Source organism: Salmo trutta, chromosome 16 (assembly GCF_901001165.1).
Source record: "Salmo trutta chromosome 16, fSalTru1.1, whole genome shotgun sequence".
Taxonomy (NCBI): Eukaryota; Metazoa; Chordata; class Actinopteri; order Salmoniformes; family Salmonidae; genus Salmo; species Salmo trutta.
Window position 1 is genome coordinate 57,853,559 of NC_042972.1, and position 14,439 is coordinate 57,867,997.

Below are 14,439 nucleotides of genomic sequence, written 5' to 3' on the forward strand. Positions count from 1 at the left end.
TTTTGACATGCGTTTTTCTGGATTTTTTTGTTATTCCGTCTCTCAATGTTCAAATAAACCTACCATTAAAATTATAGACTGATCATTTCTTTGTCAGTGGGCAAACGTACAAAATCAGCAGGGGATCAAATACTTTTTTTTCCCTCACTAACTTTGTACATGTGAGGCTATCATGAAAAGGACTACAGAGTAAGCCAAGCACTTCTTAATTGTTGTGCTATATCCTTTCATTTAAGAACCCGTTCCTCTAACTACACTTTATTCAGCCAGTCTTTACAGGCAATTCCCAGGAGGTTAAACATGATCTAGGAGAACTGGATTAGCAGTGTGAGAGCAGCTAGCTTAGAAGGTTATCTGATGAAACGTTCCATGTTAGAGTAAATTTTTTTAGATCCAATACTTAGTCAAGACTACAGTAGGATTGTAGCATAACCTAGACCTGTCTTGTGAGCCCTAAACGCATGCACGTGAATGCAGCTTGGTTTGATAAATAGACAGGGAAATAAGTGCTAAGTTGTTTTTTTTCTGACTGAATCAAGTCGGAATGTTTTCCCTAGCTGAGAGAAGAAGAAAAAAAAATAAGAAAAAATGCTTAGGACTGACACATCTTACCGAATATGTATAGTATGCAAACCCTACAGCATGTGCTACAGTACCCTTATATGTTTGATGGTTTTATTAGCAAAAGTATTTCTCCACAGAGAATGAATTCATTAGGAGAGTGTAGGCCTTGTGTCAGATGGGGCATCCTTGACTTGTATCAACTTTTGCTGAGTGGTTGCTGGGACAAGTTCTTTTTAATCAAATCGAATTTTGCAAATTTGTACTTGCCCTCCCTGCAGGGCTGTGGCTGTCATTTCCATTTAGAATGTAACTCCTGTTATTTAAGCATTACTTCAGCACCTCTTAGCACCACCCTTCACAAACAATCAGATCAAAACCATTATTTGAGTTCTCCATCCTGAAACATCAGAAAAGCTAAGGAAGAAGGTGCCAAAGATGCCAGATGTCTGGGTAGTTCAACAATTCAATGGCAGCGAACATGATCTTTTTCTGTTTATTGGACCTTCTTTTTGTCCAGCTCCTGTTATTATTGTGGATGTGCGTAAAACCCCCTCCATTCATTATTTCTATATCTGTTAAAATAATGTGCTATTCACAACACAAGTGTTTGCTGTTGTATCACGATGAGCTGTGCCACCACTATGGGCAGCGGTGTAGCTTCCTCATTGTCTAAATATATTTTATATAACACAATTGATGAACACTATAGACACTGAAATTACAGCCTGAAGCTATTACATAAGTCAGTCAGGAACTCCTGTATCATTGCTTTTTGCACATTATGGAATACTTTATGTAGCCGTTTTCCTGGAGAATAATGTTAAGGTTCTCAACATGTTTCCCTTTGCTCCACCTGAGTTGAAAGAAAACTGGTTAAACCTGATTTGTTAGTTTTGTAAAGAACAGACTAGTTGCAGTGGTAATAGTAGTGCAAACTTATGGCAAATCCTGTCTCGTGATAATGGGTGGCTAGAGAACCTCTAAGCTGTTTTGACAGCTTTTAGATTAGCAGATATGTGATCAACAAGAATAACCCAACTTGTACTGTTAACACTTCAGTGACTGACGATTAGTTGATTCGGAGATAAGTTATTGTAGATAAGGGCTTGATGTCAGGCATTGCATGTATGACGTCAACCAGGTATAATATTGCTTAACATGAAATAGTAACTACAACCATGGGTATTGATTACCTCTACACCCTGCGCATCACTTCATAATGGAGTACCCCATCCTGTGCCTTCAATTACTAGTTTTGAGCTTTTGTGGGAAGAAAGTTTCCACCATGGGTGGCCCTACATCTGTCTTACCGCTGTAAGGATCTCTTCAGTGAATGTGATCAAAAGTATTAACCGCTGATCAGTTTAATTTTTAAATATCCTTCTTTTGAAATAGAACCTTACATTATGGAAAATTCAATCATAATTTTTTTATCAATCAATTTGACCTGAAAAATAAAGGAAATACAAAGCAAAAGACAAAAATAAAATATCTGAACCTTAGATGCGAAGATGTAGGCTACTTATTTCCTTCCTGTTGAGGACTTTTAATTTGAGTGTGGATGCTTTTTTATATAATTTGCCTTGTGGCCTTTTATATGCAAGATGACATGTAAATTACATTCTACAATGTCATGCACTCTTCCCTAGTTCGTATATTTACTATTCAGTCAGTGGCAGTGCAGCCATAGCCAAACTGGTATGATATGAGTGCCTGATCAAGCAAGCCTATTAGATCTAAATGCTTACATTGCTAGAAGGCAAAATACTAGATGTAACATAGTAAAGGTAAATCCGAGACACTCAAATTAGTATGATATGTTGTATTTGGTATGGTTATATAAGTCAAAAGTAGGGTGGGTGGAGCTCATCTTGGTCAACTTTAGCATTTTAGATAATTAGCATATTTTCAACTACTTAATACTTTTTACCTACTTTGCAACTACTTAGCATGTTGCCTAATCCTTCTCCTAACCTTAACCTTGTTAGCTAACCCTTCCCCTAACCTAACGTTAACCCTTTTAGCTAAAACATCCCCTAACCATAACCCTTTAACCTAACTCCTAACCGTAACCCTAGCCTAGCTAATGTTAGCCAGCTATCTAACGTTAGCCACCTAACTAGAATTCGTAATGTATCATACGTTTTGCAAATTCGTAACGTATCATACGAAATGAGTGATGGCATCCACAAATGAATACATCCAGAATAATATGAAATGCTCTGAGACCAGGTTGAAAATAGAGGTAAATTACTACCAGATAGGCTTGTCTTGTGGACCTGTTTGTCAAATTTAGGTGGACACACAACTCAGAAGCCATATCTTTGACACTGCTTGAGACCCATTTGCCTATTACATACAAAATTGGGTAGGCCTATAAACAATGTATAATAGGCCTACATTGCCTACTTATAACCTATGTAATAAAATAAAGGTGACATCAGGTATAGGTTTGTAACAGCATACTAGGAGAAGTTGCAGCCATGCATTCGTTTGTTGTATGCAGACTACAAAAAAACAAAAAAAACAATGGAGTGCTAATCCTACATTGTCACTTAATAACTTTATCCCACTCACGGGGAGGGTTGGAATTGAGAGAGCTCTCAGCCGAATTGAGGTGGAACATTAGACTGTGTAGAGCCCTTAATCTAACGTAGCAGGCATAAAGGCCTCCCTGAAACGCAATACCACCAATGTTACATATATATACACTACCGTTCAAAAGTTTGGGGTCACTTAGAAATGTCCTTGTTTTTGAAAGAAAAGCAATTTTTTGTCCGTGTAAAATAGCGTTTAAATTGATCAGAAATACTGTGTAGACATTGTTAATGTTGTAAATGACTATTGTAGCTGGAAACAGCAGATGATTTTTTTTATTTTTATGGAATATCTACATAGGCGTACAGAGGCCCATTATCAACAACCATCACTCGTGTTCCAATGGCACTTTGTTAGCTAATCCAAGTTTATCATTTTAAAAGGCTAATTGATCATTAGAAACCCCTTTTGCAAAAAAAATAGTACCCGCAAAACACCAGTCTCAACGTCAACAGTGAAGAGGCGACTCTGGGATGCTGGCCTTCTAGGCAGAGTTGCAAAGAAAAAGCCAAATCTCAGACTGGCCAATAAAAAGAAAAGATTAAGATGGGCAAAAGAACACAGACACTGGACAGAGGAATTCTGCCTAGAAGGCCAGCATCCTGGAGTCGCCTCTTCACTGTTGACATTGAGACTGGTGTTTTGCGGGTACTATTTTTTTGCAAAAGGGTTTTCTAAAAGGGCCCCCCCCCCTCCATCTTCATCAATCTACACACAATACCCCATAATGACAAAGAAAAAACCTGTTTTTCATAATTTGGGGAAAAAGTATTAAAAATAATAAACTGACATCACATTTACATATGTGTTAAGACCCTGTACTCAGTACTTTCTTGAAGCACCTTTGGCAGCAATTACAGCCTCGAGTCTTCTTGGGTATGACCCTACAGAGCAGCTCACAGATCACTGCACCTGTACATAGCCCATCTATAAATAGCCCAAACTACCACCTCATCCCCTACTGCATTTATTTATTTTATTTATTTATCTTGCTCCTTTGCACCCCAGTATTTCTACTTTGCACATTCATCTACTGCAAATCGACCATTCCAGTGTTTTAATTGCTATATTGTATTTACTTTGCCACCATGGCCTATTTATTGCCCTACCTCCCTTCTCACCTCATTTGCTCACATTGTATATAGACTTGTTTTTCTACTGTATTATTGACTGTATGTTTGTTTACTCCATGTGTAACTCTGTGTTGTTGTATGTGTCGAACTGCTTTGCTTTATCTTGGCCAGGTCGCAGTTGTAAATGAGAACTTGTTCTCAACTTGCCTACCTGGTTAAATAAAGGTGAAATTAAAATAAAATTAAATAAAAAGCTTGGAACACCTGTATTTGGGGAGTGTCTCACATTCTCCTCTGCAGATCCTCTCAAGCTCTGTCAGGTTGCTGCAGAGCTATTTTCAGGTCTCTCTAAAGATGTTAGATCGGGTTCAAGTCCGGGCTCTGGCTGGGCCACTCAAGGACATTGAGAGACTTGTCCCGAAGCCACTCCTGCGTTGACTTGGCTGTGTGCTTAGGGTCATTGTCCTGTTGGAAGGTGAACCTTTGCCCCCAGTCTGAGGTCCTGACTGCTCTGGAGCAGGTTTTCATCAAGGACCTCTCTGTACTTGCTCCATTCATCTTTGCCTCGATCCTGACTAGTCTCCCTGTCCTTGCCGCTGAAAAACATCCTACAGCATGATGCTGCTACCACCATACTTCACTGTAGGTATGGTGCCAGGTTCCCTACAGACGTGATGCTTAGCATTCAGGCAAAATAGTTCAATCTTGGTTTCATCGGACCAGATAATCTTGTTTCTCATGGTCTGAGAGTCTTTAGGCGCCTTTTGGCAAACTCCAAGTGGGCTGTCATGTGCCTTTTTACTGAGGAGTGGCTTCCGTCTGGTCACTCTACCATAAAGGCCTGATTGGTGGAGTGCTGCAGAAATGTTTTGATACCGACACAATCCTGTCTACGCACAATTCCTTCAAACTCATGGCTTGGTTTTTGCACTGACATGCACTGTCAACTATGGGACCTAATATAGACAGTTGTGTACCTTTCCAAATCATGTCCAATCAATTGAATTTACCACAGGTCGACTCCAAGTTGTAGAAACATCTCAAGGTCTCATAGTGTCTGAATAGTTATGTAAATAAGGTATTTTTTTATATATTTTTTAAAATAATTTAGCAAAATGTGGAAAAAGTCCAGGGGTCTGAATACTTTCCAAATGCACTGTATGAAGGCTACCATAAAGAGACGCTGGGGATAGGTTTTCAATTTCATATCATGTGAGCGAGAGGTGGAGCCAGATGACGTTGGGGTGTATTCATTACACTGATTCTGTTGCAAAACTTTTTGTAAACGGAACAAAACGGAAAAAGGACGAGACCTACCTGAACGTGTCCAATAGAAACTCTTGTTTTCGTTGCAAAACGCAACTTTTTGGACTAATGATTACACCCCGGTGAGCAAGAGGCGGTGTGCTTCTGAACATACTATTAGACCAACAATACGAAAGGCCCCGCGGGAATAGCCTACAGTCGCTGTCATGATCGGCAACTAGAGAAGTCCAGTCCATTTCAGCGCAGGCCGTTTTCATAAAGAGACTACTAGTTTTTAGAGATTACATTTGCTATATGCCTGTAAGAGTACTGTAGTGCACGAGAGTACACCGCCATCTGTTACCTTAGTGCTGCGTAGGCACAATGATGAGCTCCGACGCGCTCCGGCCGACACAGAACTCCGGGCGCAAAGCGCTTGGCAAACTCGCCAACAGGTTAGAAGAAGTGAAGAACCCATGGCGACAAGGCTCGACGCTCGAACTCAGCCACAACGAGGCGGCCAGGTTGGCAACAGATGCTCTGTTGGAGTCTGGGGAGAAGGAATACAGACGAGTTCTGAAAGAGGAAAGGGAATTAAATTTTCTCTCGCCGCTTGAGATTCATTATATTACGGAGAATGCAGCCAAGAACTGTAGCTCCGACAACAGCTCAAATGGCACTGAGGGGGACATTGGGGAGGGGGATACGGTGTCGGAGCTTACCTCGGGGACCTATTTCCCAATGATGTCCGACGAAGAGCCACCTATTCTGGAACTAGGGTGGCCAGAAAACCCCCAACGATGCGAACCCTCAGAAACACAGATCTATTTCCAAAGGGACAAGACTCACAATGTGAAAGACCTCATTCGGTCATTAATTAATAAAGCAAAAAGGGTAAGTCATTGAATTTTAAATATATATATACACACACACACACACAGTAACGGCCAATGGCTAATGTCCCCTAAAAGACACTTGGGTTATTTTCCTACCTCTGTCCACTCCTGTGGCATGGCTATAGGCTTATTTTGCTTTAATACAAACAATTGAACTATTTGACATGTCTATGTTTTACAATCTTATCTGGAAAAGCTGTGTGTTGTCGCTAAAACACACATTCATTTACCTCCATTTATTTTAAAGGAAACGGGGGGGACATACAAGCCTTTAAGGTTTCGTTTTGGAGCAAGAGGCCTCCCCATACAGTAGCCCATAGGCCTAGGCTATAATTTTCTTAGGGTCCTCAATGTTTCATACATTCATTTCAGCCTGTAATATGTAATGTGTGTGTCATATTCATTTGAAGAAAAGGTAGCCTATTGCGATAGCAATACTTTTTACTACAGTATGTACCGAGGCATACAGGCCTTCAGCTCATGCCTAGTTAGCCTTGTCAAAAAGCCATGTAGACTTGTGTTAGATAAAATTGTTAACACTTCCTAAGAATACCCTCTGCATAATGCATTATTAATGCACATCATATGTGTCTTAATCATATATTACTACATTCATATAGCATTATGACCAATACTATATAATACCTTACAAAGCAAAGCGTTATAATGCCATATATGTAAACCTCATTAAGAGAGAATTATATTGTGCTCATCAAGGGGTGCTTCTCTCTTTTCCTCTTTTTCCAATAGGCTAAAAAAGGGTATTCCCATTCTCCTGCACACCCTCTAATACAGTGTTTCTCAAACCTCTCCTCAGGGACCCCCAGACGTTTCACAATTTTGTTGTAGCCCTGAACTAGCTCGCCTGATTGGCTTAGTCAAAGGCTTGATGATCAGTTGACAAGTTGAATCAGGTGTGCTAGCTCTGGAATATATCAAATACGTAGAACGGCTGGGGGTCCCCAATGAGAGGTTTGAGAACCACTGCTTTAATACACCTAGCCGTCTTGCACACCAAACATGATTGCAGAATCACTCTTGACAAAATTTCCCAATGAGCATTTCATATAGGCATTATAACACTTAGCTTAACACTTAGCCTGCTTATAATGCTTTATGTAGATGTTAATGAGCAGCTAGAAGCACCTTTTGTTGTGCATTATGCATTGCTCATAAGGCTTATAAATGTGCATCGGCTGCATTATGGGAGTACATTCATAGGAAGTGTTAGCAAATTATTTCACCAGGTCAAATTCCTGGTACATGTAAATGTACTCGGTGATTCTGATTCTAAAATTGTATGATCGTTTTAATTATCGTTCATACTTGGCTGGTACAAAATACAGATGTGATAAACATAATTATTATTATAGGCCTATAGATAAAATTACCAAATAGAAAATAACAGAATTGCACCCTGTTGTCCATCCCATAAAATTACATTTTTGCATTTATCAACTTTTCCCTGTGTGTGCAGGTCATAGCGTTGGTCATGGACCTCTTCACAGACGTTGATCTGCTGTGTGACTTGATGGAGGCCTCGAACAAACGCAAGGTCCCTGTGTACATTCTCCTGGATGAGAAGAATCTCAACTACTTTGTTGACATGTGTGCAGCACTGGACATCCAGAACTCTCACCTGGGTGTAAGTATGGGATGTGGTGGGTGCATGGGTTGATGGATTGCTGAATAGAATGTACTATTTATACTCTGTGTATTTCGCTCCCTCTTTTCTCCCCCCCCCCACTCTCTCTCGCTGTATTTCTGCTTCTCTCTTTCTCTCTTATTCTGTGTGTGTGTGCACGCATGTGCATGCATTCATTATACACGGAAGATGGGTTGTTACCATTTATTACCTTCAAACATACATCATGATTAATTAGACATTGTTAATCTTATTGGTGTTATTATTTCCACAAAATTTGTGACATTTTCATTACCTTTCCAGAACATGAGAATCCGCAGTGTGTGTGGAGATACGTACTGCACTAAAAGTGGGAAAAAATTCACCGGGCAGGTCCAGGAAAAGTTTATGATTATAGACTGTGAGGAAGTCATTGCTGGGTCATACAGGTAAGGATTGTACTCATGTGTCTTGGGAAAATACATATCAGTTATTTATCTATTCATTTGCAGTAAATCTAAAGCATAATAAGCGTGAACTGAGAATTCCTATATTGCACGGTATGCTGCTTCAGCTAAACTCTAGCCTTGCTCTGGACATTGTCTACCAACATTGGGTGGCACTCTGAATTAATCTAGTAAGGTGACTCAGGCAAACATAGCTGTAATTTTAGTCATTAGGTAAACATCCCATTCCTAAGTGCTTTGTGCTCTCCCTCAGTTGAGCCTTGGTACCTTGTACCGGGATCCAGAAGCCAATTGGTCAAACTCTTTGGAGAGTGGATGGGATAGGTCCTCTAGGAGGAAGGTCACCTTGTGCAGCAAGTGTTTGTCGTGTCAGGCAAGGCTGGGTAGCTGTGATCCCATTAGATGGAGAGCAGACTTTGATGGTTGTCTATAAGCAGTTTTTACAGATAAATGGTTTAATAACGAAAACGTTATCACAACGGATTCAGGGGGACTCTAGAGGCAAAAAAGAATATGTTCCGCTATTTAATAGTTATAACAGCTAAATAACCACTGCATTAAGCTCTATCTTTGATGTCGATTAAATGTCTCCCAAAGCTAGTGGCCTACGGTGCTTTTATTTGAATTTTTGGGAAAACATTTTTTGGGGGGGGTAGATCAGCTTTAATATTGCAGATAGATTGTAGCTTCCATTAATGTAATTGTCTGCATCATTTCCAGTCATATACTCATTCCAAGGTTTTTCTTTATTTGTATTATTTTCTACATTGTAGAATAATAGTGAAGACATCAAAAGTATGAAATAACACATATGGAATTAAGTGTTAAACAAATCAAGATATATTTTATTTTAGATTCTTCAACGTAGCCACCCTTTGCCTTGATGACAGCTTTGCACACTCTTGGCATTCTCTCAAAAACAATTTGGTTACTACATGATTCCATATGTGTTATTTCATACTTTTGATGTCTTCGCTATTATTGTACAATGTAGAAAATAGTGAAAAATAAAGAAAAACCCTTGAATGAGTAGGTGTGTCCAAACTTTTGACTGGTACTGTATATACTTAAAAATGTACATATATTTTCCTTTATTTTCCCCTAACCATACCACCCCTCCCCTAATTGGAGTAAACAGTGCTTTTCTTGTACCATTGATAGAAGTGGAAGCATTTGAAACAAGCAAATAATACTTGACCATGATAGGAGTGGTTATAAAATGAGTCCCAGTAAGTGTGTCAAACAATTGAAGAAGTGCATACATGCACTTATTAACTACACTGTATTGCTCTTGTCACTTAATCTCATGCAAAACATTCGTACACCCTCCATTTTGAAAAGCAATGTGTTGGCAGTTTTGTCAACTGCCAACAAAACTTGTATCAGTTGAACAAACGTGTTCTTGAGAGCCCTCGGGCGTTTTATGGGCTTGATGAAGACTAGAGGAAGGTGTGTAGAGGAAGTTGATTAGAATGTGTACTTTTCTTCCTTGTCTCACTTCACTTTATGGGGAATATGTAGCTTGTATGTTTAGATTTTGCCTTCATGTTCAGACAGGAAGATAGAAGTGTCAGCTGATGATGATTCATTACTGGGTAGGGAGCAGGTAGGACGGTCTACAAGGGTTTAACTTGTGGGTGAGTGTGCAAACAATGAGGTTTGTACGCATGTGCCAAGCCCTCAGTCAATGCAAAAGCATTTACCTGTAGAGTTTACTGGAAATATATCTGTAGTTCCATTTTATGTTTATCTTGAAATTCAAACAAAACACCTTATATTTGGAAGTGGTAGCTATTTTGACTATCAAGCACATCCGTATGACAGGCTTTACACCAATGAAAGGGAAATCAGTAGTACTTCAAACAAAAACAATTGCTCACATACAGAGGAACACTGAGATGCTATGTACCCAAGTTCTTCTTCTGGTTCAGTATTCAAATTTAATTCAAAGTTGGCCTGTTCATATTTGTTTGGTCTTGAAAACGTGCTTCCCCTATGAAACTGTTCATAACACAGGTATTATTATACAGGCATTACGTACTATGTGGTCATAGTGCATTCTAAGTAGGGACCTCACAATATATTATCACAATACTTAAGTGCCAATACGATATGTATTGCAATTCTCATGGTTCTCACGATTCTATATTTATTGCAATTCATTACTGAGATGTTATTGTGATTTGTCCCAAACATATTGCTCACTATATGTCTGCTGCGGAGAGACGCAATTTTTTTTTGATCAGTCATGGAAATAAAACTTTAACTTTAAGTATCAGCTGTCAGAGCAGCTTACAGATCATTGCACCTGTATATAGCCCATCTGTAAATAGCCCACCCAACTACCCCATATTGTTATTTATTTATTTTTGCTCCTTTGCACCCCAGTATTTCTACTTGTACATTCATCTTCTGCACATCTATCACTCCAGTGTTTAATTACTAAATTGAAATTATTTTGCAACTATGGCCTATTTATTTTCATACTTCATTTAAAGCACTGTATATAGACTTTTCTATTGTGTTATTGACTGTATGTTTGTTTATTCCATGTGTAACTCTGTTGTTTGTGTCGTACTGCTTTGCTTTATCTTGGCCAGGTCGCAGTTGTAAATGAGAACTTGTTCTCTACTGGCCTACCTGGTTAAATAAAGGTGAAATAAAAAGAAAAAAGTGCAAAAAACATGTTAGCTCACTATTTAAAAAGAAGATGGAGAATAGGATGAAAAACACCAGAGTTTTGGCGCAGGTACAGCCGACTAACGCAAGCTAACCCTACCTAGCAAATAAACAAATACATATATTTTTTATATATTTTTTAAATCGATACTTGGAGTCAAAGTATCAATATAATATCATCCAAAATAATATTGCGATATGTAACCATCTCTTTTTTCCCACATCACTAATTATAAGACTTGTCATAAGTATCTTTGAACTACTTATAATGTGTAAGTGTCATGTTATAATGAATCGGACCTGTCAGTCATTTTTGCCTGTTGGAAATTGCCACATAGAAAGACGACATTAAGTTGATTTATAAAACTTTATAAGGCCTCATACATGCTTAAAACAAATGTTTTATAACTATACGCCCTAATTAAAGTGTTACCAAACTGTCATATTGCTTGCTGCATGTCGTCTAAAGCTGTTAAAAAGATATGTCTCACCAGAATTAGTTACCATTTGCACAGGATGTACTTATCTTTTTCTGAAGGTTTATAAATAGTGTGCAAACCATTTGTGAGTTTAAAAAGCTATGCACTACAGGTAATTTGTTTTTAAGTAGAACATTACTGGGTAGGGATGTATTTGCTGTATGGCATATTTAGCCCATTATGTACTGTGTACATTTGTGTGTACATACTGTACAACTACTTGTTGTTGAAGATGTCATTGTTTTCGATCATGTTCCCTTTCCTGTAGTTTCAGCTGGCTCTCAGCGCAGGTCCACAGCAACATGGTGATGCACTTCTCTGGGCAGATCACTGACAGCTTCGACCGAGAATTCCGCTGCCTGTACGCTGACTCTCAGATCATTGACTGTTTCCATAACCCAGATGAGGAGGGTCTCCCTTACTACCCCTACCCTGTTACTGCGCCCAACATGGGGCTAGACTTCTTCCCCGAGAGGTCACGGGATAGGGAGAGGGTTCTGAGTTCAGAGAACTCCAGCAGCCAATCCAGTTGCAGCATGTCCAGCATCAAGGCAGCACCCGGCATGACCAATACGGTTTACAAGGTCACTCCATGTCAAGACAAGAAAAAGACCAGCAACTCTCACCTGAGCCCTGAGAGGAGAGGAGGGGCACTAACTCCCTCCCTTCATAATCAGACTGCCGAAGGCAGGAGAGGCTCCCCCAATGGGACCAATCACAGCCCAGTTACAGAGCACCCTTCCTCTGGGATCGGCCAATCGGTCGGGATAGAGTGGTCCAAGTCCATCCCCACAGAGTTCCGCCAACCAAACGTTGGCGGAACAACATCCAAGTTTCAGGCTCTTGGTTTATACGATCAGAAGTCGAGCCTCTTCAACAGTAGCCCCAAGACACAATCTCCAATGCCGGACAGCAAACTCTCTGCCAAGCAGAGGATTACCTCCAACTCCGTCATCAACAAGCTCACCGACCTCTTCCTCCCCCCAACTGAGAAGGACTTCCTCCCCCCAACTGAGAAGGACACCTACATCTTCAGGAGGTCTCCTCCTCACAGCACAGCCTTTGGGGGGCCAGACCTCTCCCAGACAGAGCCGGAGAGCAAGCAGACTCCCCCGCCACCGCCCCACATGATAGACCGGAAGGACCAGAAACGCATGACCTTAGGCCACAGCAAACTAGACCTGGTCAACCACTACAACAAGATGAAGTCCAAACAGGTGTACAGCAGGTTTGAGTTAAAGAATAACAACTGAGGCTCTGCTGAGAAAGTACTTTACCTCCCTTACCCCCATCGCACTGGACCTCCAGGAAGCAGAGCACACTCTTTTGCCTTTTGTAGAGAACATTATAGCGGAGTGGCATTTTGTACCTTAATGCCACTATAGGAGTATAGAGGAGGGTACAGTACAGCCTGAATTAGCCTGTTTACACTGAGTTGTAGTGATAGCTTTTTAGCATTTGCATGTAGACATTGAAGCTGTGGCGGCCCTGCCAATAAGTGACATGACAAATCTTGCTTAGGGCCCCCAAAAGGCTTGGGCCGGCCCTTCATTCAATGACTGTGTATTGTGTTCTTATTTCTGTGAGTGTCTTTCACTAGCCAGTATGGTTTTAATGATTAATACTGTATGAAATGAGTTGAAAATGGAGTTTTACTGTTTTTTAAGATGTGTTTTTACTTTTGATCACTACTCATTCCAGGGTTGTTCTTTATTTTTTACTATTTTCTACATTGTAGAATAATAATGAAGACATCAAAACTATGAAATAACACACATGGAATCATGTAGTAACCAAAAAAGTGTTAAACAAATCAAAATAGATTTTATATTTGAGATTCTTCAAAGTAGCCACTCGTTGCCTTGATGACAGCTTTGCAAACTCTTGGTATTCTCTCAACCAGCTTCATGAGGCAGTCACCTGGAATGCATTTCATTTAACGGGTGTGCCTTGTTAAAAGTTCATTTGTGGAATTTCTTTCCTCCTTAATGCGTTTGAGTCAATCAGTTGTGTTGTGACAATGTAGAGATGGTATACAGAAGATGGCCCTATTTGGTAAAAGACCAAGTCCATATTATGGCAAGAACAGCTCAAATAAGTAAAGAGAAATGACTGTCCATCATTACTTTAAGACATGAAGGTCAGTCAATGCAGAACATTTCAATAACTTTGAAAGTTTCACCAAGTGCAGTCGCAAAAACCATCAAGCGCCATGATGAAACTGGATCTCATGAGGACCAGCACAGGATAGGAAGACCCAGAGTTACTTCTGCTGCAGGGGAGAAGTTCATTAGAGTTACCAGGCTCAGAAATTGCAGCCCAAATAAATGCTTAACGGAGTTCAAGTAACAGACCCATCTTAACATCAACTGTTCAGAGGAGACTGTGTGATTCAGGCCTTCATGGTCGAATTGCTGCAAAGAAACCACTACTAAAGGACACCAATAAGAAGAAGAGACTTGCTTGGGCCAAGAAACACGAGCAATGGACATTAGACCGGTGGAAATCTGTCCTTTGGTCTGATGAGTCCAAATTTGAGATTCTTGGTTCCAACTGCTGTGTCTTTGTGAGACGTATAGTAGGTGAACAGAACATCTCCGCATGTGTGGTTCCCACCGTGAAGCATGGAGGTGTGATGGTGTGGGGGTGCTTTGCTGGTGACACTCAGTGATTTTATTCAGAATTCAAGCAACTCTTAACCATCATGGCTACCACAGCATTCTGCAGTGATACACCATCCCATCTGATTTGCGCTTAGTGGGACTAAACATTTTTTTCCAACAGGACAATGATCCAACCCACCTCCAGGCTGTG

The 14,439-nt window shown here is 40.1% G+C and overlaps 1 protein-coding gene across 1 annotated transcript; it reads left to right on the forward strand.

Annotated features, from left to right (window-relative positions):
* The first annotated feature begins 5,572 nt into the window (after nucleotides 1-5,572).
* fam83c (family with sequence similarity 83 member C) lies at nucleotides 5,573-13,314 on the forward strand. Its single transcript, XM_029695085.1, has 4 exons — nucleotides 5,573-6,374; nucleotides 7,854-8,021; nucleotides 8,325-8,449; nucleotides 11,894-13,314. Exons 1-4 carry the CDS (start codon nucleotides 5,865-5,867, stop codon nucleotides 12,876-12,878), a joined length of 1,788 nt encoding a protein of 595 aa, XP_029550945.1. The 5' UTR covers nucleotides 5,573-5,864; the 3' UTR covers nucleotides 12,879-13,314.
* Nucleotides 13,315-14,439: the final 1,125 nt, after the last annotated feature.

Bases quoted from the DNA above. Each gene is read 5' to 3' on its own strand.
- fam83c (XM_029695085.1), top strand. From the start codon at position 5,865: ATGATGAGCTCCGACGCGCTCCGGCCGACACAGAACTCCGGGCGCAAA. The intron at 8,022-8,324 runs GTAAGTATGGGA...TTACCTTTCCAG, and splicing joins TCCAGAACTCTCACCTGGGT to AACATGAGAATCCGCAGTGT. The intron at 8,450-11,893 runs GTAAGGATTGTA...CCTTTCCTGTAG, and splicing joins GTCATTGCTGGGTCATACAG to TTTCAGCTGGCTCTCAGCGC.